Source organism: Cyprinodon variegatus, unplaced genomic scaffold (genome assembly GCF_000732505.1).
Source record: "Cyprinodon variegatus isolate N-32 unplaced genomic scaffold, C_variegatus-1.0 Scaffold28, whole genome shotgun sequence".
In the NCBI taxonomy this organism is placed as follows: Eukaryota; Metazoa; Chordata; class Actinopteri; order Cyprinodontiformes; family Cyprinodontidae; genus Cyprinodon; species Cyprinodon variegatus.
The window spans coordinates 1623226-1649179 of record NW_015150481.1 but is presented as its reverse complement, the minus strand read 5'-3'; the positions used below and the strand labels follow the sequence as shown (position 1 = coordinate 1649179).

Below are 25954 nucleotides of genomic sequence, written 5' to 3'. Positions count from 1 at the left end.
ATTAGTTTAGTTCATTTGGTCCTATCACTATTAATGGACAGCTATCTAAAGTATTCCTGCAACAATAGCTCAGTTGGTCTCACATATGATCTTTGACTCAAGACTCAGTGAATATAGTGCGGTTAGACGATGTGCTTAAATCACCAGATCGAACATAAATGCTCCTTTTTTCCACTTCAAAGTGAGGTTCATTATGTTGCATCACAGTTTCTCAATATGTGGCTGTTAGAAACCGTGAGACCGTGCGGCCCTGCTTACACAGAATTCTGATTTTACTATTTTTTATATAGTTGGATTTTATATTTGTGCTTCATTTTTATCAATTGCATGTGCACTTTGTTTTATTATGATGATAAGGTGGTTAGTAACTTTGTCTTTTGCTTTATTTTCTCTGAGTTTCTACTGACCAATTTGATGACCAGTTAAGCCCTTATATATTAAAATCTAATATCCAAAGTCTGTGTTTGTGATTCATTATAAAGGTTGAACTAGACCAAGAGCTGAGCTCTGACTTGAGTGGACTCTGTGCAATACAAAACTCAGGTATGTTATCCCATAAAATAGTACTAGTTGTAGTACTGTTTAGATAAATTCCCCAAATTACCACAATGTATTTAATCACAGCATAGATATGATATAGTGAAACTATGTTAAGCTCACCCTCATTTCTGTTTATTGAGCTTCTAAGGTAATAGAGATACACTTACTTGATGTAAAGCGCTATACAGGGTATAACAGTTTGACTTTTTTGGCTTTTAGATTGTTACTAAACATCTACCAGTTGAAAACGTTGAAATACCTTCATGAAATTCTATCCAGATATCTGGTAAACAGTTTTAAAAAGATAAGGAAAATAAGCATATCTTAAAGCTTATGTATGCTAAGAAGATATATTTTTTTCTTTCTTAATCACTGTTATTCTGAGCTGTAATACTACATCCTAACAAGAAAAACATGCAGTAAATTCTGATTTTCCATTGAAATGTTTTAATCACTGTACTTTGCATTTAAGCAGGTCACATTCAGGAGCAGATGTCAAACTCTTTGATTTCTGACCCCACCTGTGTCATTCTGGACGTTGTCCCACATCCTCATCCGGTAAATTGCATTTTATTTTTTAGTTGAAGACAAAGCATAGGAACTTTCCTTAAGTGTTTGAGTTTCTTAGTTAGATTTTTTTTCCCATTTTATATAAAAGACAGTTGTACTCCTTATCTGCTTTATCTTAAAATGAGTCAAAGCGAGGTAATCTCAGCAGAGGCATCTCTGGGCATCTCTAAAGGTGAAAACCTATAGCCCCTCCAGCATCTTCTTGCATTCTCCTGGACCCAGTCAGACAAGCCTGGAATATCACCCAAGGAAGATGTCAAGGGGTCATAGAAAACAGAGGTCTGACCCACCAAGCTATTCTACTCCCTGTCTCTCCCACATGGCTGAGCTTCTCACACTATCTCTAAGAGAGTGTCCAGTCACCCTGCAGAGGAAGCTCATCTCAGCCACTTGAATGTGAAGTCTCGTTCTTTGTTCATGAGCCAGATTTTATGACCATAGGTGAGGGTAGAAAGATACTCTGTCTAGTAATAAAAACTTTGACATTTGGTTCAGCACTCTCTTTACCAAAACAGACCAGTTCAGCATCCTCATTACAGAGGCAGCCTCACCTATCTGCCTACCAATATCCTGATCCATTGTCTCCTCAGTCTTAAACAGGACATAAGATCCTTAAACTCCCAAACTTGAAAGAACTCCTCTCTGACGAGAAGAGGGTAAGCCACGTTTTTCTGGTTTGAGAACCATAAACTCAGATTCGGAGAAGCTGATCTTTATACCAGCTGCTTTGCTAGTTCCCATAAGTTAAAATGGGACCAAATGGTCTGTATTCAACTCTCAGGAATACATGATTCCATACTCCATTCCAGTGCATCCAACAATGGACAATACACAGTAGTCCAATAATGAAACACCACTCAGACTCAGAGCAAGGGTCCATTCCTCCCATAATTCCTTGTCATGCCCCCACACGGTCGCTGAAGACCCCCACAACAATGACGGAGTCCCCCAGAGGAGCAGTGTCCAGCAACCCCACTAGGGACATTAAGAAGGCCAGGTACTATGTGTAGCAGCTTGGCCAATAGGCTAAGGCAACAGTCTGAGCGTCTTTACTGACTTGACAAGGATGTAACCGTGTCATGCACGGGGGTAAAACCCAAGATGAGAAGCTAAGCAATGAGGAGACAAGCAAACCCACCATAGCCTTCTGTTTCTTCTTGTAATGTACTAAAGTGGTAGAGTAGAGAGTAGTAGTCTAACCAGAGCCAAGTCTGTTCACGGAGATGAGCGTGACTTTTTCAAGCCAGTATCACTCAACCTCCTTCACAAGCCCATGCTCCTTTCTCTCTAGCAAAGTGACATTCCACATGCCAGTATAATGGTTATTAGTTCAGGTCACCTCTGCCTCCACCTCAGACTTCTGTCCAGAACTCTTTGTACCAGTCCCTTATGGCTCCCACTTCAGATCGTGCACCCACTGTGGGATGGCCATTCATCACTGGTTTGGGCTTGGCCCTATGATAAGGATCTCCCCAACAAATCCCAACCCAAGGCCGAGCTCTAGGGCAAGCCTAGGCTCTGCTGAACCAGGCGAAGCTAATACCTTTGGTGTGTTTGTTTAAATAATGGTGTTTTAACCTTTCTTTGTTTGACCCGTCTGAGACACTACCAGGAGGATTAAAGCCCCTGAAAGCATAGGCTCTGGGATCATCAGACCAGACATCTCTCTACCATGTTAAGATGAGGATTCAAGGAGTTTTTACTTTAAAAAAAACTGTTGTATAGTATTTAAACTTGCAAACAGGATCAAAAGAATGATGTCCACATAAAGTTTTTCTTTAAAAAACAGTTTTTGCTTCCTTTGGTGGCAGCTGTGCAGAGACTTCTTCTCACACACGCTTGAATGTCGGACTTTCCAAACATCGGAATATATCACCCTCTGTGACGAGAACATTTACACCTTCGAAGGTAGCAGCGACATTGCATGTGCTTTCTTCAAAGAGATTGTACTACTGTGTGGAAAAAGAACCCATATTTGGGCCACCTGGAGAACCTTAACCAACTGTGGTAGGTGAACCATTCATAAACGTGCCTGAAGGGAGGTATCCAACTCCCCCAAATACTTTGAGATCAAAGTTTGATCACCCAGTGATACTCTTTTTCTGCTTTGATGGACATGTGCAGCTCCACCAACTTGTCCTGGAGACCTGGTTTACATTGATGAGGGTTCTCCCTTTGTGCCCAGCTGCTCAAACCCAGACTCCAGATTCACCTCCCTGGAGACCACCAGCTCCTGTGTCTGTCCTGCAGGTGAGCACTGCGAGTTTGACAGAAACAACACAGCAGTATCTACTTTTGTTTTTTTGGTTGATGTTTGTTGCATAGATCTTCAAAACTGTACAAATGCAATTGCAGATGAGGTGCTAAATAATCACATTGATGAATACAAGTGTCTTGGTGTCCACAACTGCCCCTGTGTGTTCGCTGATCAGATCTACTCTCCTGGAGACATTCGCACCACAAGATGTCAAATATGGTGAGTGGGCAGACAATCTAAAGACAATGGTGCATTTTTAGAAACTTGTCAGAAGATCGCCTGAATTTGCCATCTCTCTAGTCCCAGTGTGACTTTTTTTTTTATAAGTAAAGGTTATTTATGACATATGACAAAAAGCCAATTGATATAGTGACAGAACATTTTATTGTCTAATTTTCTAAAGAAAAATTTGTTTGCATGGACATCAAAAGTCCTTTTAAAGCTGTGAATTCTTGACTAACAATTTCTACATGTACCTAAACAATTTAGTAACAGGTTCTTCAACAATAGGTTTTTTCCCCATTTGGCATGTTTCTAATGAGTCAGTTGAGAAAAAATGCATTTGTATGTTGGTACAACCCTTGTAACTAACGCATACAAAGGTATCATTACAGATGAGTTACACCATTATGTGTAGTTAAGTGACACTGGCAATAAGAAAATGTAATCACAAAATTATTACTAAATCTTTCTTTGACATTTTACATCTTTTACATCTTTCTTTGACATTTTTTGATCTGGAACAAACATCTGATATGCCTTGTTTAAACATTTCATTTCTCAATGAAAAAGACTGGATGCACTAAAACAACAAACAAAAAGGGCCTGACCTTCAGAAGTTTTACGTGTCTTAAAACAGGTGCCCAAATGTTTCAAATGCATAAAGCATATCTTCCAAGAAGGTGCAAAATGTTTTGCATCTGCAATTCAGCAGACAGCAAACCTTTTTTTTGTGTATAATTTCATTGCTATGCCAATTATACTCTAATAACTGAATTATGCAAAGTTTTGGGGGGAGGATATGCAAATGTAACCATTTATAATTACAAATCATTTGTCCAAATTTGAAACTTTAACTACAGTTGTAGTTGTCTCTATTTTTGTACTTCGGAAAGTGAGGTGAAACCTGACAAAAATATCACTTGCAACACGCCCCTTTGTTGCATGTCCCAAAAAAATAACTACATGTGCAATTTAGCACCATTTATTTGGAATCTTTGAAAATCAAGCCCTAATTATATTACACATGACAAAGCAAATACTGCAAAAAAAACCCCAACAATTGTGTATGCAATGGTTAAAATCTTAAAAATTAAAAGAGAAAAGACCCTGTTTAACTTTTCATATTAAATTTCTGATCTCAGTCAGTGTGATAGTGGGAGGTGGCGTTGCTCTGAAAACTCCTGCCCATCCAGATGTCTCATTGAAGGACAGTTTGTGACAACATATGACGGCAAACAGTATGCGGTTCCTGGTAAATGCACATATATGGCATCGCAGGTAAAAGTTTTTCCCAATGGTCCTTAATTGTCAGCCTTGTTGGATTATTAATCTCAAAGCGCAAACTTCTCTGACTCCATTGCAGGACTTTAACTGGTATATTGAGATTGAGTTTTCTAAAACTGAACCATCATTGAAGGCAGTACGTGTACAGATTATACAGGTATGGGCAAATCGAGGCAAATGTCTTTAGAAGTTTTAAAAAGTTAATATGAAATTATAAAGCATCTTCAATCAAATATACTCTACCTCTTTCAGGAAATGTTTACATTCACAGTAGGCAAGGTCACAGTTGGAGACCAAGAGATTACTGAGCTCTACCAATCCGGTATGACAAATGCCAAATGACCTTTTAATGCATCCAGAGTAATTAGAGAATATCGCAATGACATTTCTGCTAATCTCTGTCATCTCACAGATCTAGCACTGGTTTTCTGGCAGTCATCAATGTATGTTGAGGTTTATACAACTGTTGGTGTAGCGCTTGAAGTCCAGGTGTTCCCTGACCTCCAGTTGTCAATCACACCCACAGAGACTACTGGACAGATCTCAGGTTGGGAGACTTTGAACAAATAGGCATTTCTGCTATCATATAAGCTTCCGTAAATGTCAATTATATATTTATTACCTATAATTGTACTGTATAGTATTTTTGTTAGCATGTCACCCTGGTGGTTTTGCATTTAAAGTCAGGCTTTCTTTCAGGTCTTTGTGGAAACAGGAACAATGACACCACAGATGACTTCACTACGAGCAGCGGGATCATCGAGAGCTCTGCCAAGCTATTTGCTCTATCCTGGAGTTTAGGATATTGTCAAGTGGATATCCCCGACCCTTGTATCAATACTGACAATGGTAACAACTGTTGAAATAAGCTTATACATAAACTGTGTTCAAAAATTTCAGAATCAACCATTTAATTCCAGAGGCCCATTCTTATATGCAAATAAAGTCTCTTGCAAAACAAATCAATACAATACTTTAATTCCAGTCACTTCATCTATAAAAACCTTGGTCACCACAGAGTGTGATCTGTTTTTATAAGGAATATGAAATTAAAGGTATAGAGGATGATCTTTTATTTCTGGGTGGATCATCTAAATAAGTGATCCTCCTAATTGTTAATGATTCTGGTGATATGTTTACGTAAGGCCTTCCTATGTGCTCGTCCGATTGGCTATCATTCAGGCATATATTTGTCGTGAGCGACGGTTTCAGACAGTCATTGCAGCTCACCTTTCTGACCGTGTTACTTTGAAAATGGCCGAGGGTCGTAAGTGAAAAAGTGTCTACGAAGTGTATGAGAAGAAAAGAAAGCCCTCAGAAGAGGCAGATATACCCCAGAATGAGCTGCACGGAAAGCTCTCCTCACACAGCATTATGGGATTTGCTGTCACAGAGGCCCGCTGTCGCCATAGGCTGTCGCTCCCCGTTAGCGGCGACTAATGTTCCACTATATAGTCCCTGCTATGTGTGGACACAGTAAGCTTGTATGAGCTATTGGAGCAGCACATTTTAAATAGGGCGTGCACAAAGGACAACTAAGCAGCTCTTGCATGCTAATTGTTGGAGAGGGTGGGTCTTTTACAACATCCTCCACAGTACCTTAAACACCATAGATTTATAGCGGTTGTTTCTATATAAGACTCTTAAGCAACATTTACTGAATAATACCTCATCTTTATAACAGATCCTAAAACGCCAATTAAAAAAAGATTCTTATTTCACTTTGAGATCATATTTTAAATTCTTGATGAAGCAATGTATTCAGCATAGTTCTCAGCAATTATTGGGGTTCTCCAAACACATGAATGTTAGTGTACAAAAAAAAAAACCTCAAAAAACTTTGATAAACTGCTAGCTAGTAACATAAAAAACAGACATCAGCCATCAAAACAACCCAGTTTACTGAAACCTCAACAGCACTGACTGGAATCATGTAGACAGGATCAAGAAGTTGAACATAGCTTCCCCATATTACATCTTTGACCCCATAGAAAACTACTGTGCCAAAGGATTTTGCCAAGAAATTTCTTCATATTATTTCATTTTGTACATTTCAGAAATATTTGCAGATGAGAAGTGCTCGCTATTGTATGATCCAAATGGGATATTTTCCAAGTGCCATGATCACATCCCAACTGACCAGTACCATGCCGTAAGAATGTTTTTATTAAACAATACATTTTTGAAGAAATTCCCAATAAGTTAATAAGTCAGCTAACAGTAATGCATTAACAATGACTGCCCCTTTAAAAGCTATTATTGCTTCTAGGCTTGCATCCAGAGAACTTGTAACTGTGGCAACAATCTGCAGCAGTGTTTGTGTGCTTCTCTGGGAAGTTATGCTAAAGCCTGCGTCTTTCTGGGTGTAGAGCTTGGTGACTGGAGGAGAGCCACCAACTGCAGTGAGTAACGGCTTTAGGAAACATGTTGAAACACAAACAATATATTATGAAACATATGTCTTCATTTTTTTCCACACACACATATAGTTGTCTACATGCCAAACTTGCAAAGCACTTAACCCCTTATTCCTACTGAAAAAGTGGAATGAATGTTTTCTGTTTAACACCTCCAACAATTCTGTGTTAAAGCTCTGACATGTCCAAAGAACCAGGAGTTCTCCTACAACGTTCGGGCCTGTAATCATACGTGCCGCTCCCTGTCCGGGTATGATCCTCGCTGTGAGCGGGACAGCCCTCCAACAGAGGGCTGTGGCTGTCCAGAGGGAACCCATCTGGACCAGGACGGTACCTGCACCCCAAAGGTGAAATGCGACTGTTACCACAATAGGGGTGTTACACCACCAGGACCTGTAGTTCTTGATGGGCGACAATGGTGAGTTCATGGAAAATACTGAAAATGTTCATTGCTGTCATACCAACTAGATAAATGCCACAACATTTCTTCTGAACTGGTTCAGTCAAACCTTAAATATTGAGGGTGAGTAGAGTAGAAAAGAGTTTCATATGGGCATGGAAGACAAGGATTGAGTACTGTTAACCTTTTTGCTTCTCATTCTTCCTCCTAAACCCTAAATTTATTAGTGTTTGCATTGACCAACTTTTATTGTGAATATCAGGGTGGGTTAATGGAAACTGACTTGTAGCACTTGAAAAGGAAAGGGAAGGGTAAGGAGTTATTTGTGCAAATCTATAAATTGATAATATTCAGCAAGTTAATGTATTTCTAATGGTACATTAACCACTGTAATGACTAATCTGATGCAAAAGTGTTAGAGTATATTATACTGCTCAAAAAATAAAGGGAACATGTAAAAAGACAATACAACTTCAATTAAACCAAACTTCTGTGAGATCAAACTTTCCACTGAGGAAGCAACACTGATTGACAATAAATTTCACATGCTTTTGTGCAAATGGAATAGACAACAGGTGCAAATTGTTGCCAATTACCAGGACACACTTAATAAAAGAGTAGTTCTTCTCTGCTTTCTGGCTGATCTTTTGGTCATTTCTAATTGTTGGTGGTGCTTTTGCACTCATGGTACAGTACCATGAGATGGACTCAAGAAGGTTGTCTGTGTCTGTCAGCATAATGTCCAGAGCTGTATAGCTACCAGGAGACGTGGTAGAGGCAGTAGGAGGGCAATAACCTAGCAGCAGGACCACTACCTTTGCCTTTGTACAAAGCGGAACAGGACGAGCACTGCCAGAGCCCTGCAAAATTACATCCAGCAGAAAAAGAGCAACAGAAAAAACAAAAAACAAAGATACAAGCAAAAGGGAATGAGGGAAATAGAAGTTATGGAAAGTGGTCTCAATAAATAATAAATAAAATCAAGGAAAAGAAGGAAGGTTACAGTATGAATGAAAAAGGAGATCTAGATCAACTCAAAATAAGTCAAGTGAGTGGGATAAAGTAGAAGAGTGTTGGGAAAATAAGCTGATTAGGAATTATGTAAAAACAATAGATTAATTAGAGACAGGGTGTCAAAGGTGTATGGTTAAAATATCTTTATCTTGCTCTTGAAAATATGTTTACACGAAAAAAACAAACATAATTGTAGCTAATTACATTCAATTTATGATGGTGACATGACGTATTAATGTGTAACTAATCAAATATAATTTATCTTCAAGTCTTTGCGAGGACGGAAAACTCCAGTGCAAGGATTGTGGTAAATAAAATCTTGTAATATGTTAACATTTTTTTTTTCAAATTAAATGAGAATGTGTTAATTAAAGAAAATGTTGGAATAATGATTTAGTTTTGCCCCCTGGTGATGATGTAGAGTGTATTTGTCTCTATTGGGCTAATTGTTCTAATAACTAAAATGCATTATTTATTTTTTTGTATTTGACATGCATCATTGTACGTGCTTCCCACCTTTCAGCCTCTTGGTATTTAACATGTTTTTGGGTTAGATTGCAGAAACGGGAAGGTCTGTGTTCACTGCTCAGAGTTTGTACAGAACACAGCCAAGAAAACCTGCAGCAGTCTCAGTAAACCTTTGGTAAGATTCATCCCTAATTGTTATGTAAGCAATGTTTAAATAATTAAATTTCTGATAGGATATAATTGATACCATACCATACTCAGGGTGCCAATGTGAGCTGTGAGAGTGGCTGTTACTGCCCCCTGGACCAATATGAGGATCACTATGGGAGATGCGTTCCCAAAAATAATTGCACCTGTTTGTACAGTGGCAGAGTGTTCAGCGCCGGAGAGTTTGTCAAAACCAACTGTAAAACATGGTAACACTCGCTCTGCTGCACCTGCTTCCCTTATAAAGATCAGGAATAATCATGTTGACATCCTTCTACCTTTTAGTACCTGTAACCAGGGCCAGTGGAGCTGCAAAGATGAGGAGGCTTGCTCAGGGAAGTGTCAGGTTTATGGAAATGGACATTACCAGACTTTTGATTCTAAATGGTATCGCTTTGATGGACACTGTCAGTACACACTGGTAGAGGTGAGCTTCCCAGAACGTAGTGGAGCATTTTAAGATGACTTTTAATATTTGCTTAGCATTGAGTATCTTTGTCTTTGCTTAAGGATTACTGTGGATATCAAGATGGTTCCTTCTCTGTTAGAGTGGAAAGTGTGCCCTGCTGTGATGAAGCCCTCACCTGTTCTCGTACAATTATTCTGAATCTGGAGGTATTTCTTTTTTTCATGAAGACTAAAATCTCTATCACATTCTTAATGTTTTAACAAATACATATTCATATTGTAGCATTTTATTTAAACATATTTCACTTCAGTTACTTTATTGATTATTTAGAATGGTATTTTAAAATGTAAGGTTTACAGTTTAGGTTAACAAGTGTCTAACTTTATAATTTTCTTTTTCAGAATAAAGTCACTCTGACACTGAGTGATATGAAAGTGACCAGACACCTCCAAAGTGGTTTGACTTTGGAGCAAGAGCCCCTTTACAAGACACACACTGTGGGACTGTATATAGTAATATCTGTGCCAAGCAAAGGTCTAACTCTCATTTGGGACAAGCACACAAGGATCACCATAGAACTCCATCCTGACTGGCGGGTGAGTGCGAAAATCATAAATTATGCCCACTTTCTTTCTCTCGAGGGTAACTGATACTCAAGGAATCCTGTTAAAATTGTTCTTGATATCTCATACTCATACCCATCATCTCCTGCAACATCTATGACTGGGTCACAGGGGCCGCAGCCTCAGACTCCCAGACATCTCCTCCAGCTCTTCTATGAGAAGCCAGAGGCACTCCCAGTCCAGCCGAGAGACATAGTCCTTCCATTGTGTTTTGGGTTGTCCTTTAGGCCTCCTGACAATGGGACATGCCTTGAACACATCCCGGGATATTATGTCAAAAATGTACATGCCACCTCAACTGACTCCTCTTTATGCGGAGGAGAAAATGCTCTAATCTGAGCCCCTCCCGAATGACCAAGCTCCTCACCCTATCTCTAAGGGAGAGCCCAGCCACCCTACAGAGGAAGCTGATTTGAGCTACTTGTATCCAGCCGTCATCAGACAACGGAGACAGAGAACGTTGCCCACTAAGTCTCCATGTCTCCAGCCTCCGGATTCTGGGAAAAGCTCTCCCAGAGGTGGGAGTTGAACACATCTCTGTCCGAGGGCTCTATCAGACATTTTCAGCAGACCCTCACTAAGGCAGGCACTGTACATATTTGAAAACAAGAAAAAAAATTATCTGTCAACTTGGATTTAATACGCACTTTTTATGTCTATAATCTGTATTTTCTCTTAAATATATAAAAAACTGCAGATCAGTGAATTGTCTTCTTCTAAGTTTGGAGGAATTAAATATGTCTAAAACATTCCTCTGATGGGTTTTACAAGGATAAACTATTAATTTCTCTTAGACTAACTGAACTAACATGAGGATTCTGTGATTGGTTCTTCATTTTTAGCAAACACTTTTTACAGTTTCTACATATTATTTTTTCAAACAATATGTTTTCTAGAACAAAGTCTGCGGTCTCTGTGGCAACTTCGACTCCAGTGAGATGAACGACCTTCAGCTAATTGGCTCAGCTGGTAAATCCTTATTCTTATTACTTTACATTAAACTTTCCTTTTTTTACAATATTGCTGAAAACAACCAATAACATTGTTTTTAGTGGTGAGCAGTCCACTAGCTTTTGGAAACAGTTGGAAGACCAACACTCCTCCTTGCTCTGATGTGACCACTGAGATATTTCCGTGTGAACGTAACTCCTATTGTTCTGCATGGGCCCAGCGGCGCTGTATGATCATTAAAGGAGACACATTCAGAGACTGTCATTTAAAGGTTTGTATAGTAGATATTTAGCTTTTGCTAATAGTAATGAAACTTAGTGGTCAGATGTGGCATAACATGTCACTTACATCTTTGTTTGGGTATTATTCAATTCTAAGGTGGACCCAGAGCCCTACTACCAAGCCTGTGTGCAGGAGTCTTGTTCCTGTGAGTTTGAAGGAAAGTTCTTGGGTTTCTGCACGGCAGTGGCTGCCTATGCAGAGGCCTGTGGTGATCTGGATGTTTGCATTAAATGGAGGACACCTGATTTGTGTCGTAAGTTATAATCCTTTTATCTGTATAAACAACATAACTATTAAAAAATATATATATATATTTGGTACATATCAACCTTTTAAAAATGTAAAAAAATATATATATATATCACATTAAAATAAAGGCTTTAATCAATAATGTATTACTTTCCATTATTTCTATGTTAGCCGTTTACTGTGACTACTACAACGAGCAAGGCCAGTGTAGGTGGCACTATGAAGCCTGTGGAAGGATGCTGACCTGTGGAACTCCCAACTATTTGCATCACAAGTTGGAAGGTGACAAACAATCTTACATGTTAACTTACTGATGGTGTTTTTGTATGGCAGTCACGCTTTTGTCAGTCTGCCACTGGGCAGCTGTGGCTACAATGCAGCTTGCCACCATCAGAGTGTGACTGTGTGCATTAATGGATGGATGACTGAAAGTAGCTTTAAGTGCATGAAGTTTTCTGACTTAAATGAGAGCTATAAAAGTACAGGCCCTTTACCACTACAGAAGTCAAGTATTTTAAAGAAATAGTTCACAGTCATCCCGGTCATGGCAACCACAAAACAGGCTTATTTAGATGGCAGCCGGACTTTCCTTATGTTTGCGAAAGGTTGCATTCCAATTTAATCCTGTTTTGTGATTAGATGACATTTATATATACAAAGAACATAAACGACTTTTCATGCACACTTACATTTGCCTAATTTACAAATCCTTTGGAGACTTTTTTGGGGGAGTAGTTTCCTAAAGAACCCTTCAATATATCAAGACGTGTTTTCTTTTTGTTTTTTTCCTGAAAAAGGCTGTTACCCAAGATGCCCTAAAGAGTCTCCATACTTTGATGAAAATACTGGCAGATGCACTGATATCAGGAATTGTTCCTGTTATTTCAATGAAACAATTGTCCCAGCAGGAGAAGAAGTTGTTATAGACTTAGTTTTGTGGTAAGTTTGTACTTTCTTCAATGTAATATGCTAAGAATTGTTTCAACAATGACTAAATATTTTTGCTCTTCACCCAGTACTTGTGAAAATGGAACAATTATTTGCCGTAAGTATTAACAACTTTTGACTATTGATACAGTTCTTGCTTTGCAAATGTTATATGCCTTTTAAGTATGGAATTTTATGTGAAAGACCAATAAAGACTGCAGTCAAAGGACACCAGGAACACAATTGTAGACCTGCAACAGGCTGGTGAGAGGGAATCTAAAATTGCATGCACATTGGTGTGAATGAATCAAGTGTGGGAGCAATTATATGAAAATGGGAGATCATTGATATTCTCCCACGATCTAGGGCCCCATGCAAGGTCGTAAGATCAAAATTATCATTAGAACAGTGAGCAAAAATCCCAGAACTACACAGGTGGATCTGATGAATATCCTGCAGAGAGATAGGACCAATGTAATAAAGGCCTCTCTCAGTAACACACTGCACCAAGAGGGACTTGAGTCTTGCAGTATCAGACATGTCCCCCTGCTTAAGCCAGTACATCTCCCGGCCCGTCTTAGGGTTTTCTAGAATGCACATGGATGATCAACATGATAATTGGGAGAATGTAATTTTGTACCAAAATATTACTTTTTGGTACAAGTCAACTTTTCGTTTTTGAAGAAAAAAAGAATGATAAGTTGCATCCCAAGAATACCATACCTACTGTGAAGCATGCAATCAGAAACAACATGCCTTAGGAATGTTTTTCTACTGTACAAAATAGACATGATGACCTCCATTAGTTAAACCACTGAAGATGGAACATTGCTGGATCCTTCAGCATGACAATGATCCCAAACACACGTCTCTGTCAACGAAGGAGAGGTTCCATAGAAAGCATTTAGTGGTCCTGCAGTTGACCAGCCGGTCTGCAGACCTTAACCCAACATACAAATTTGTGGAGGAAGTTGAAAGTTAATATTGCCCAGCAAAACCCTCAAAACAGCAATGCTGTAGAGGATATCTGCATAGACGAATGGGCTAAAATATCAGTTACAGTGTGTGTAAACCTAATAAGACTTATAGTATATATGATTTCTGTCATTGCCAACAATTGTAATGCTACAAAGGATTTGTTATGATCTAATTAAAGGTCTGACCCAAAATGCAGAAGGATTAAGTTAAACTTTTATCAATGATCAAATACTTATTTTCCTAATATCTCTTTAAAAATACTACAATGAGATTTCCAGGATTTTTATTTTCTTCTGTGTTCCTTTGTCTGTCATAGTCAAAGTGTACCTGTGATGACAATTACAGACCTCTCTCATCTTTCTTAGTAGGAGACTTGGAAGATCAGTGGCGGACAAAATATTTTTTGATCCACCGTTCCATCCATAGAATGTGGATCCTTATCAGGGACAGAGAAGCTAAGGTTCAAATTCTAGCAGGGAAAGGGTCATAAACATTTAGCCAGTATTACATTTAAATGGTTCAAATCTAACTATCTCTGTCTTAAAATAGTTCAGTCAAAGTCTAAACTTAAATCCAAAAGAAATTCAGATATGAGAATACAGAAAAATGTTGCTTAGAGGCATTACCTAGATGTGGTCTTTCACATTAAACCATATGAAGATATCAAAGAACTTTATTGATCTTTTTTATGTTAATTATAATAAACTACTACCCTGATGTCAACAGCTCCTACAACAACTACAGCTACACCAACAACAACTGCCACAGGTACAAAAAAAAAAAAAAAACAGCTCATAAAATTCTGATTACAACTACCAGTGTCTTGACTACAAATAAAAAGTGCTAATTATAATTGCTTATACACCAGAAACAACTGAGATTTCTACACCTGCTACTACAACTTCTTCAACTATGGAAACAACTGTTTCAACGCATGTTACTACAAATCCTTCAACCACCACTTTGGGGACTTTTTCTACACCAGCAACTACAGCTTCTTTAACCACAACAATGGGCACTACTACTGTTTTTAGACCTCCTACTACAACTTTTTCAAGCACAACACATGAGACTACTGTTGCCACACCAGCAACTACAACTTCTTTAACCACAAAACCGGGGACTACGTTTTCTACAACTCCTACTACAACCACTCCAACCTCAACGCTGGAGACTACTGTTGCCACACCAGCAACTACAACTTCTTTAACCACAAAACAGGGGACTACGTTTTCTACGACTCCTACTACAACAACTCCAACCTCAACGTTGGAGACTGCTGTTTTTACACCAGAAGCTACAACTTCTTTAACTACAAAACAGGAGACTACGTTTTCTACAACTCCTACTACAACCTCTCCAACCACAATGCTGGGGACTACTGTTTCTACACCAGCAACTACAACTTCTTTAACCACAAAAGAGAAGACTACGGTTTCTACAACTCCCACTTCAACCTCTCCAACCTCAACGCCAGAGACTACTGTTGCCACACGAGCAACTACAACTTCTTTCATTCCAAAACCTGGGACTACGTTTTCTACAACTCCTACTACAACCACTCCAACCTCAACGCTGGAGACTACTGTTTCTACACCAGCAACTACAACTTCTTTAACCACAAAACTGGGGACTACATTTTCTACAACCCTTACTACAACCACTCCAACCTCAATGGTGGAGACTACTGTTTCTACACCAGCAACTACACCTTCTTTAACCACAAAACCCGGGACTACGTTTTCTACAACTCCTACTACAACCACTCCAACCTCAACGCTGGAGACCACTGTTTCTACACCAGCAACTAAAACTTCTTTAACCACAAAACCCGGGACTACGTTTTCTACAACTCCTACTACAACAACTCCAACCTCAACGCTGGAGACCACTGTTTCTACACCAGAAGCTACAACTTCCATAACCACAAAACCCGGGACTACGTTTTCTACAACTCCTACTACAACCACTCCAACCTCAACGCTGGAGACCACTGTTTCTACACCAGCAACTAAAACTTCTTTAACCACAAAACCCGGGACTACGTTTTCTACAACTCCTACTACAACCTCTCCAACCTCAACGCTGGAGACTACTGTTTCTACAACAAAAGCTACAACTTCTTTAACTACAGAACAGGAGACTCCGTTTTCTACAACTACCCCTGGTACGACTGCCTCTGACCAAAATGAAAATAACATACTCACAATCATGACTGCTATGTACTTTGTATTTGTTCCTAAAAGCAATATAGATAGAAAATATTCTAATTAAGTGTGTATTGTTTCACCTTCCCGAAAAAGGCTGTTTCTGCAGCGACCTTAAACTGAAAAAAACCTGGGCTTGTGGGGACTCTTGGACAGAGGACTGTTTTGTCAAGACCTGTGTGGATCAGAAAATAGAGCTGATCCCAGTGCCTTGTAACAAGTCTGTTACACCTGCATGTCCCAGGGGTGATGTAGTAAAGATCCTTGATGGATGCTGTGAAACATGGGGATGTGACTGTGAGTGTTCATAAATTTTTATTTCTGATTTACAGGAACAACATTATTATTATTTTGTTCCAAAGTAATTGTTATGTTTGCATATTACAGCTTAATCAACTCATGCCTCTGAACATTCACAGGTCGCTGTGAACTCTATGGAGACCCTCACTACACCTCTTTTAGTGGTGCAACCTTTGATTTTCTGCAAAACTGCACCTACATTCTGGTGGAAGAGCAGTCACCCAAGCACCACCTGACCATTTTGGTGGACAACTTCTACTGCGTACCAGGACTCCAAGGCTCTTGTGTTAAGGACGTCATTGTGAAATATCAGAACAACACGGCTGAGCTCAGCGTAGACTATGATGCTGTTGGTATTCAGGTAATTTCTGTGTTTTATGGATATACTGCTTCAAAAATGTAAGCAGATAAACAGATTTGTCAATTTAAGTATGAAAAATCTTACATCGCATTATCAAGTCAGATGGATTGACATGGGTGTGTCTTCCACAGGCCACTCTGAATGATGAGATGGTTCAGCCACCATTTGAGGCAGAGGGGATAAGGTTTGAAACCACAGACTATGAAGTATTAATCGTCCTTCCTGACATCCGCTCTTTTGTCTCCCTCTCTCCATCTTTTAACCTGGTGGTCAACCTTGCCATGGAAAACTTTGTCAACAATACTCAGGGTCAATGTGGTAAGCTTTGAACAGGAAGTCATGATTTTCAATTGGAAAATAATGTAAGCTTCCTTTTCACCAGTCTTCAACACATCAATGTATTATGCCTCAACTGCACATTCAATTTTCACACTACAATGGTCTGCAGCATCTCCTCTTGGTATCTGTTTAAAACACTAACTTCCTAGATAGATGATACAAAGAACTGAATGCCATAATGCCGCCACCACCATGCTTTATCGTTAGTAGTGTGCTTACGCTTAAATGCCTTAATTTAAAAGTCTTGTTCCTTTATGCATGTTTTGTATGTTGTCGTAGTATTTCATGTTTAGTCTACTCTCCAAAAGGCACTTGGGAGTTGTCAAAAAACTGAAAGTTGTACATTTTGGAGTTAGGAGTTCTTTTCTGCTCCCCACTCTGTAGGGGGAAAACTTATTTCATTGTGGAAAGTTCCTCTGGGCCAATACTTATGACTTGATCATTCCTAGATTTACAGCTGAAACAATTAATTCGATTAATTCTTATTGCTTTTCTTGATTGTTTTCATTTTTTTCGTTTTTTTTTTATTTGATTTTTTTTATTTTTTTTATTTTGCTGACTTTTGTGACTAATGTAAAAAAAAAAATCCCATATAGCATATTTTGCTATCAGATTATTATTCTATAAATGAAAAAAATAGCAACAAATAAATTGATTAGCTTAAGAATTATTCATCGAAACCCAACTTGACTTGTTTCTTAAAATCTAAACTGATATCTTTAAAGGGATTAATTTGGTCTTGTTCCAATTTAATGGCAACTTTGATTAAGTGCAGAATAGTACAAAGTGTTTAGCTAAAGATCTTGGAAGCTGATGGTTACTTATTTATTAATTATGATGGTGTATGTTATAATTTGTTAACCTGCAATTTCTTCCCTTCTAAAGGTGTGTGTGGTGGTGCATCATGCATCCGTAGAGGAGGCAAGATTGAGGACGACACCTGCTGTGACAAGACAGCCTATGACTGGGTTTACTATGACCCTTTGAAGCCGGAGTGTTCTTCTGCACCAGTAGATGTACCGTGTGTCCCCGATGTTCCCCCGGAACCCCCTGGACCCCCACCTACCTGTGTATCAAACCCATTATGCCAACTGCTTGAACACCCGTACGCTTCACTCTACACACAAAAATGTTCTGTTAGAAACGTGTGACAGGTGTGAAATGCCAATAGCCGAATAATCTGTTTACTTTAAAAGCAAAAATCTGTCTTTCTGCAGGGTGTTTGCTAACTGCAGCAAATATGTGAATATGGCTATCACAAAGAAGAACTGTCAGTTTGATTCATGTTTAAACCCAAATGCTTCCTGCTCTTCTTTGGAACAAGCAGCTAGGGAATGTAAACATGTTGGTTTCTGTGTTGAATGGAGAGAACTGACTAATGGAATTTGTGGTAAGCACTTTATACCTCTTTCTTCTATGTATAGCAAAGCCTCTCAGAGAAATGAATGAACTAATTTCTAATTAGTTCTTGATTTAATGTCACTCCCCTTTTTTGTGTTTCAGATGTGGAATGTCCCAAAGGATTGATTTATAAGGAATGCCAAGATAAAAAAGATGACTTCTGTTTTGGAGGGTTTGCCAGCTTTATTTATCTCTTTACCATTGTGCAAAAATATAGTAGGAAAAATTGTTGATCCCAGCAATGTTTTTTGTAGTGAATATATTGATATTCAAATTTATAAAAGCACAAGAAATCCAGAGATCCAGAATACATTAGAAGATGTATAATTGAGTCAAGCTGTATGAAAATAATCAAACATCTGTTGTATAGAGAAATATCTCTGTACATCCCTGTGTTGGGATATTGAAGTATTGTTCTGCAGAGAAACTCTCAGGCCCCTGGGATTAAGGAGGGTTGATGATCTTGGCTATTCGAGCAGCTTTGTATTCTATCTGAAACAAATTAGATTCTCTAACCATATATCTGGGAATACTACCCGGCTGTAGAATAATCTGGGTTTAGTTTTGTCTTTAGATTCCCATCACACATTACTCAGTACATCTTTCTTGCAATCGTATTTGGGAATGACCTACAGTACCTCCCTTTCCTCATGTGTTCAACATTTATTTTCCTGTTGTGTCATTTACTACTCATTTTTTACACACCAATTTGTTTTGATTACTTTAGTTGTGTGAAATAATATACGTTGCCTTGGATACATGGTCCAAATTTAATGCCGCACAGCCCCCCTTAATCCCCCACTCTGAATCACTATACTGTGAAAAACATTCACCTGTTTGATGCTTTACTTTTTGTAAATATTTGTTAACGATTTATCAAGATATTTCTCTTCTGTTTAGAGTCATTAATTGGGGAAAATCTGTGGACCCGCCCATTTCCGGATGTTTCTGCCCTCCAGGACTTTTTAGGGCAGGAAGCCACTCAAATGTTTGTGTGAAGCAATGTCCTTGTGAGTACAACTTCTAACAGATTTAGCTTCAGTCTTCTTCCAGAAATGACTTTTTTTATTCTTTAAAAACAGATTGTAAAGGACCGCTCGGAGAGCCTAAGTTTGTAAGTATGATTTGTTTTGTCAAAGCAAGCATTAAAGTAAAAAAAAAAAAAAAAACCTTTTAAGCATCTCATTATATAAAACTACCATCTAACACATGAATGTTCCTCTATTTTCAGGCTGGAGAGGTGTGGGAATCTAATTGCCACATCTGTACATGTAATAATCAGACCTTCACTGAGCAGTGTGTTCGAAAGCCTGTTTTAGAAACACCAGTCTGTTCCCCAAATGAAACCTTGGTGAACACCACTTGTTGTGGTGATCAGATTTGTGGTAAGAACTGACAATCGACTGACATTGGAAATTTTTTTTTGTATTTTTGTTTCTTTATTCCATTTCCTGGTTTTCCTTAATGGTCTATAAGCATTTTCTATTTTTAAAACCCGACTCCTCCCTAGGTCACCTTCAAAAACCTTAACCTTAACTTAAGATGTGTACAAAAAAGCTGGAGTGCCATGGTTCAAGATTAGATAGTTTTAACTTGCTTTTCTTCAGCTGTGTGAAGAATGTATCTGTCTAAAACAGTATATTCTTGCTATAAACCATGTCAAGAATATATTTTTTTATTCTAGTATGCATTAATACACCAAAATTCAAACCAAAATGAAATGGGGCTCTACACCTGATCTCTATTTTGCTGCAGTTTATAGTTCTAAGAAGGGAAGGAGCGCTTTGGTTGGATGTGTGATCTTGAGAGATCATGAACAATAAAAGACTGACTGTTAAACTTAATTTTTCACAAAAATTATATTTTAACCCTAAATAAAAGTTAATAAAAATGTAGTATTGTGTCAGTAAGAAAAAGTAAATCTTGTGCTATCATTGTAACACGTTTATTTAGATGTCTTTGCTTTAATCGGACACCCGTTGCTTTATTTTACAGTTGAGAAGACTTGCAACTATAATGGAACCACATACAGTGTACGTTGTATTGAATTATTTAATCATCAGAGTCAGTCCCTTTATTGTCCAGTTTGTGATTTTTATTTCTGTTATGCATAGTTGGGAGATACATGGAAGGACATGAGTGACCCCTGCCTGTCCTTTGTCTGCACTGGGAAAGGAATCAAGAGTGAAACAAGAGCATGTCCTACAGAGGACTGTCCTGAGGTATCATTGCCTAATGTCTCTAAAGAAAGAAATCTCCAATTTACTAGAATTATTTCTCATTGTTTTGGATTATGTTTAAAAAATTTTAAGAGTGTAAAACAATGTAAAAAAGCAACTTTTACATAAAACTGCTATATCTATTTACACTAAGTATTTGTTTAAAAATTTATTAATGTCATAATGGGTTTACGCGATCTGACCCACATGCAGAGAACCACTCAGAGACCAAGGCAAAAAGTTTAACAGGTTTATTGATTGTTGATGAAACACAGAAGTAGGAGCTGGAACTCTGGTGAACCGGAACCGGAAAGTCTGAAGCCGAGGTCACAGTGATTAGTTCAGGGACCGTAGGAAAATTGACTGAGGCTTGAATTTGAGGGTGCTCTTGTTAATCCTTGAATCCAGTTTGTGGGGAATTATTCCAGAGGAGAGGGAACTCGTTGGAGAGCAGACAGGTAGACATACGTTGGACCCAGAGGAGTAAAGGAGCAGACTGTCACTTCGTTTTATGATGAGGACTTGAACGGATCATGTGGAGGTTTACCCCTGCTCAGTGTGTACTTAGTAATCCTTCCAGGGGGAGAAGGTCCAGGTTATCCAGTTACACAGGAAAGACTTCCTGCAGAGACAAAGAGCAAAGACAAAAACAAGATTAGACTCAGAGAAACAAAGCTACGGTTAGACTCTGCTAATCTCAGCTTGGGTAGAGTACCCAAAACTGGCAAACACTCTGGCGTTGAGGTAGTGACAGCCCACTGCTCAAATACTCCTCCGGTAATGATCCAACGAGCCGCAGGTGTGCAGGGAGGCCCAGCGAGGAACAGGGCACCACCTGGTGGTGGAGAGAGAAAAAGCACAAAAACAGACCACACAAACTGGATTCCTAACAATTAGGTATCAGGCAAAAGTAGTTGTTAAATTTTCCATATTTCATCCAGTGAAAATCACAAATTTCAGTGTATTGTGTTACATTTATTGCAATATACTAATACTACCAAGCGCATTATACGGTAATAGTTTATAGACAATAAATGACAATGACCAGTTATTCATGTTTTAGTTGCTTTCCTGTTCCAGCACACCTCATTCAAATAATTAAGACACATAAAACATACAAATCAACATTCCATGAAGGTATGGATTAAGAACCACTCCTTTAGATATATGGTGTCCTGCTAGAAAGTAAAATGCATTTCTTCTATTTAGCTATTATAGAAGATATATATAGATATATCGGTTGCTAGTAGTGAAATTTATCTCCACAGATTTTATTGGTTATCTCTAACATGGAAATGTCTGGAGACTTCACTGAACATTTAGATTTGTCATATCAGATTTAAACTATGTGGACTTTATTTACTAATTAGGTGACTTCTGGACTTGGTTTGGAACTCGGGCTTATTTAGATCAATCAAAGTAAAGGAAGGGGAGGTACAAATTTAAGGCACCAAAAAGTCAGAAATTTTAATCTGACAAAATGGATAAAGGAAAAGAATTACCTTTAAAGCATGAGTTTCTAAATAAAAGATCAAGCCACATGTTTAAATATAATCTAGCTAATGATGTGTTGTTAACTGTCTCTCCAGGGTAACAGGATTTGGAACAACCAAAGTTGCTGTTTCACCTGTAAATCGGGTAATGACACAAATCTAAAATTGGCCAATTAGATTTAAATTCCTTCTATAATCTTTTTTAAGATGATCTAAAGTTTTTTGTTTTGTTCTGTCTATTCCAACTCTAGATAACCAGACCTGTGTGTCCAAGCTTTCCAAAATAAACGCCACTATTGATGAGTGCTCCACCGTTATCGAAGTACCGATATGTGAGGGTTACTGTCTTTCCAAGCCCTGGTAAGGAGGAACCGAAGATTTAGATGCTTAAAAGCCTGTGACCTCACATATCATTTCAGTTTTTATCACCATTCCTTACGTCTCTGTGATGATTTTTTTCCTCTTCAACAGGATATTGTTGGACGATTACCTGCAGGTGGAGCAGGAGTACAGCTGCTGCCAGGAGCAGAGCTCAGAGTTCAGAGAGCTGGAGGTGGAATGCTCTGATCTCACTACCAGGAAATATACCTACAAGCATGTGACTAGCTGTGAGTGTAGAGCTTGTGGTGCACAACTTTAACTGATTATGGTGGAAATACTTATCTGTTATTTTATTGAACATAATCTTTTTAGCAACAAATTTCTAAATGCTCTTTATATCATATAAGAATCATATAATGTGTCTTCCTTCAACTAAGTTTCCCTTTAATCAAAATGGCACATTTATAAGCAATGATTGTATTAAGTCTTGAGATCTAACAGATTAAAAACTGTACATGCAAAATGTAATGCACATTTTTATCATGTTTAATAAATATAACAATAAATGCAAAAACTGTATGAGTGTCCATGAAATCTAGACCTATGTCTGTGTCTACCATTACTTCCATGTCCAAACTGTCACTACTTGATAATTACTTGATAGTGTTCAACACCTGTGATTACAGAATATAAGTTTGAGAAAGCAGCTTTTTATAGTGTTTCAACATTGCTAAATTGAAGCAGGTGGTTCTACATAATATATATTTATAAGTGAAACAGCACCCCCCAGTGGCTGTGCCTGATAGTGCAGGGCACCACTAGTGTACTATCTATTAATGTATTTTTTCTGCAAAACTCCCAAATTAAATTCCATCATTTATGCATAGAAGGCAGTTTTTTTGACTTACTTCCTGCTGCTCTATTTCCCAGGTCTCTAACAGAAAACCTTCTCCAGTGGTAACTCTAGGGCTCTTATGCTGTGATTGTTTTTTAAGTCATACTACCTAGAAGTTGAGTAGTATGGATATATTTTAAGTCAATATTAACACACATTATCTGTACTAAACCTAACTGATTCTGTAATTCACTGTATACTGTAGGGAAAAATCCTGAAATATCACAATTTACATTTAGATTAAATTCTGAGGACAATCCACCATTGCTTGATGACATGTTCAATTTTAAGTTTGTGATTACTATATTATACCTCTTCAATAAAAAGTATTTAACCTCAGTAATTTCAAAGATGGGTGTCAATTTTTTTAATTTATTTTGCATTTAACTTTTGGGGTTTATGAAAGTAACCAATGTCATTCTTTGAGAGTTCACGTCACATCCATATCACTGATACAGCTGAATACATTTTGGTTACATATATATGTACAGGGAAAGAGTATAGCTATACACTAGGCATTCTACAACATTTAAATTGTTAAAGTCTCATTCTAATTTTTTTTTACAATACAAAAAAGAAATAAAAAAGCTCAACACAATTCAGATACCAGTGACAAATAGTGAAAAATAAGCATTAATTATTGTACATATTAAAGTCTTTAAACAATCCAGTGTATAAAATCATTAAAAAGAAGGGAGCCCAAATATAGTCAGATGGGCAGAGGGTTTGATGGTTATTAAAATAACTTTTGATATAGTAGGCCTACTAAAATATTTCTGCCAAAAAAAGAAAAAAAGAAAGCATGAATAAAATATATGAATTAAATGCCATTTGTCAGGTGACACTTGAATACATTTTAAACAGTCGTATTTGAATGTAGTGGACTGTGGTTGTGTAAGCTAAAAGCTTTGTCCCACCAATCATCACCTAGCAGGTGGGTCAGCTGAGTGCAGATTTTCTAACCTGTTAGGGTCAAAGGGTTTCAGAGTGTCCAGGGACAAGTTGCAGAGTTGTAACCTCAGAGTTGGGTGTGTAGGAGGGGTGATAACCTCAGGTGGAGTTTTAATCACAGGTCATAAAAACAGCATTCTCAAACATACAATAACAGGCACGATACTTTCTAAGAAATGCTGGGTTGTTTTTTAAACCAACTGCCAGGTTGAGCATGTTGGGTAATTTAATTTGGTCAATTTCATTGAATTGGGTATTCTGATGACCCCATTTGCTAGTTTAGTTATGTTAGCAGGAGTTAGCTGTTGGATTGTAATCTCTATAATGTTGTGGTTGTTTATTTTGGACTATGCAACACCATAGGCTGATGTTTGAACATGTGCAACCACACCGCCCACTAACTGAACCTCAACATCTTCTGATGAGACCATACTGACCAGACTCAATTCAACACAAACCAAGGTTTGTGGTATACTCTGCCTTTGTCATGTATATTTGATGTTTATATTATTATATGAAGCTTCATAAGGTCATTAAGATGTTGTTAAGTTTGCAAGGCACTTTTGCTAGAAAAACATGTTAGCTAATGAGATGATCGGTCTGGGTTTTTTTTTTACAAATTAAGTCAATAATAAATCAATTACTAATATGCTAAAGTTTTTTTTCCCACTGACTGTTAAAAGTGTAAGTAACACTGTTTTTCATAAGAAATTCCTGAGTTGACTATTGTTGCTTAGGCAACAAGTTGCCATGGTTCTGTTTTACAAAACGTTCAGCTTAATTGGCCTTTTTACCTTATGGTTTGCCCTTTTTTCTTATCGTAGGTCTAGAACTAACATCATAGAGTAGTTGTAGACAGCAAAGTCCTCAGGGTCCCAGGTCCATTTGTGCTGTTACCAGCAAACAGATTTATTTTCTCTCAAGCATAGGTTGTGATCTCTTGCAAGGCTATTGAAGATGTGACGGCTCTACTAATATCTGATTCAAAATGTTTTTTATTTTCCACTTGTCTTATGTGAAGGAGTGTAAGCCTACATGACAATTTTATGGAAATGTTGTATGTTTAAATATGTTTTAGATTAATTAATTTGAAGTCATTATAATTGCAATATTAAGGATAATAAAGTTAATAATATAGTGATAATATTTATAAATATTATAGCAATGTAATATATAAAACAATTATCATAATTATAATATGATATAATAGTTATAAAATATATTATAATATGTAAAATAATAACAATACAACCCAACTTTCTGGGTTTAAACAACACAGCAATGCACGAGATGAACATCTTCCGTTCTGCTTTACAGACCCCATTCCAGGTGCACCGACCTGAAATTTTGCAGATGATCACAGTCACATCATTCTAGGAGCCCAACTGACCTTTGCATAATGTCTCTCCACTCTCTTCTAACCCACTTTCCTGTATTCCTACTATCAAATATAACAAAATAAAAGCTGATAGAGCCCAAAATTTTTTTTTTAGAAAGACATAAATAGTATTAACTATTGCAGAGGCCATCAAAATCAAAATTCTAAGAGAGATTATGGCTTTACCTTAGAATTGTACCACAAATTTCAAACTAAAGTAAGTGACATTGAGAAAACAGCAATTAGAGATTTTTATAGATATGAAAAAAGTATGAATGTTTGGCTCTCAGA

At 37.8% G+C, this 25954-nt stretch overlaps 1 protein-coding gene across 1 annotated transcript in view; it reads left to right on the top strand.

Moving 5' to 3' along the window:
* Positions 1 to 23377, top strand: part of LOC107099307 (mucin-2-like) — a 31255-nt gene extending 7878 nt beyond the window's left edge. The window contains exons 6-48 of the mRNA XM_015397366.1: positions 483 to 543; positions 1711 to 1766; positions 1920 to 2107; positions 2516 to 2615; positions 2922 to 3117; positions 3235 to 3360; positions 3466 to 3586; positions 4732 to 4867; positions 4953 to 5030; positions 5126 to 5195; positions 5286 to 5420; positions 5573 to 5722; positions 6931 to 7025; positions 7143 to 7275; positions 7465 to 7708; positions 8974 to 9011; positions 9259 to 9347; positions 9434 to 9588; positions 9665 to 9806; positions 9890 to 9994; positions 10190 to 10384; positions 11308 to 11380; positions 11464 to 11633; positions 11741 to 11897; positions 12065 to 12175; positions 12691 to 12832; positions 14525 to 14566; positions 14889 to 15601; positions 16102 to 16302; positions 16425 to 16666; positions 16798 to 16984; positions 17891 to 18110; positions 18223 to 18395; positions 18509 to 18578; positions 19307 to 19416; positions 19489 to 19520; positions 19638 to 19791; positions 20402 to 20439; positions 20521 to 20628; positions 22215 to 22263; positions 22370 to 22478; positions 22590 to 22726; positions 23370 to 23377. Coding sequence (XP_015252852.1) covers positions 483 to 543; positions 1711 to 1766; positions 1920 to 2107; positions 2516 to 2615; positions 2922 to 3117; positions 3235 to 3360; positions 3466 to 3586; positions 4732 to 4867; positions 4953 to 5030; positions 5126 to 5195; positions 5286 to 5420; positions 5573 to 5722; positions 6931 to 7025; positions 7143 to 7275; positions 7465 to 7708; positions 8974 to 9011; positions 9259 to 9347; positions 9434 to 9588; positions 9665 to 9806; positions 9890 to 9994; positions 10190 to 10384; positions 11308 to 11380; positions 11464 to 11633; positions 11741 to 11897; positions 12065 to 12175; positions 12691 to 12832; positions 14525 to 14566; positions 14889 to 15601; positions 16102 to 16302; positions 16425 to 16666; positions 16798 to 16984; positions 17891 to 18110; positions 18223 to 18395; positions 18509 to 18578; positions 19307 to 19416; positions 19489 to 19520; positions 19638 to 19791; positions 20402 to 20439; positions 20521 to 20628; positions 22215 to 22263; positions 22370 to 22478; positions 22590 to 22726; positions 23370 to 23377 — 5859 coding nt within the window. The remainder of the gene's footprint in view (positions 1 to 482; positions 544 to 1710; positions 1767 to 1919; positions 2108 to 2515; positions 2616 to 2921; positions 3118 to 3234; positions 3361 to 3465; positions 3587 to 4731; positions 4868 to 4952; positions 5031 to 5125; positions 5196 to 5285; positions 5421 to 5572; positions 5723 to 6930; positions 7026 to 7142; positions 7276 to 7464; positions 7709 to 8973; positions 9012 to 9258; positions 9348 to 9433; positions 9589 to 9664; positions 9807 to 9889; positions 9995 to 10189; positions 10385 to 11307; positions 11381 to 11463; positions 11634 to 11740; positions 11898 to 12064; positions 12176 to 12690; positions 12833 to 14524; positions 14567 to 14888; positions 15602 to 16101; positions 16303 to 16424; positions 16667 to 16797; positions 16985 to 17890; positions 18111 to 18222; positions 18396 to 18508; positions 18579 to 19306; positions 19417 to 19488; positions 19521 to 19637; positions 19792 to 20401; positions 20440 to 20520; positions 20629 to 22214; positions 22264 to 22369; positions 22479 to 22589; positions 22727 to 23369) is intronic.
* Positions 23378 to 25954: the final 2577 nt, after the last annotated feature.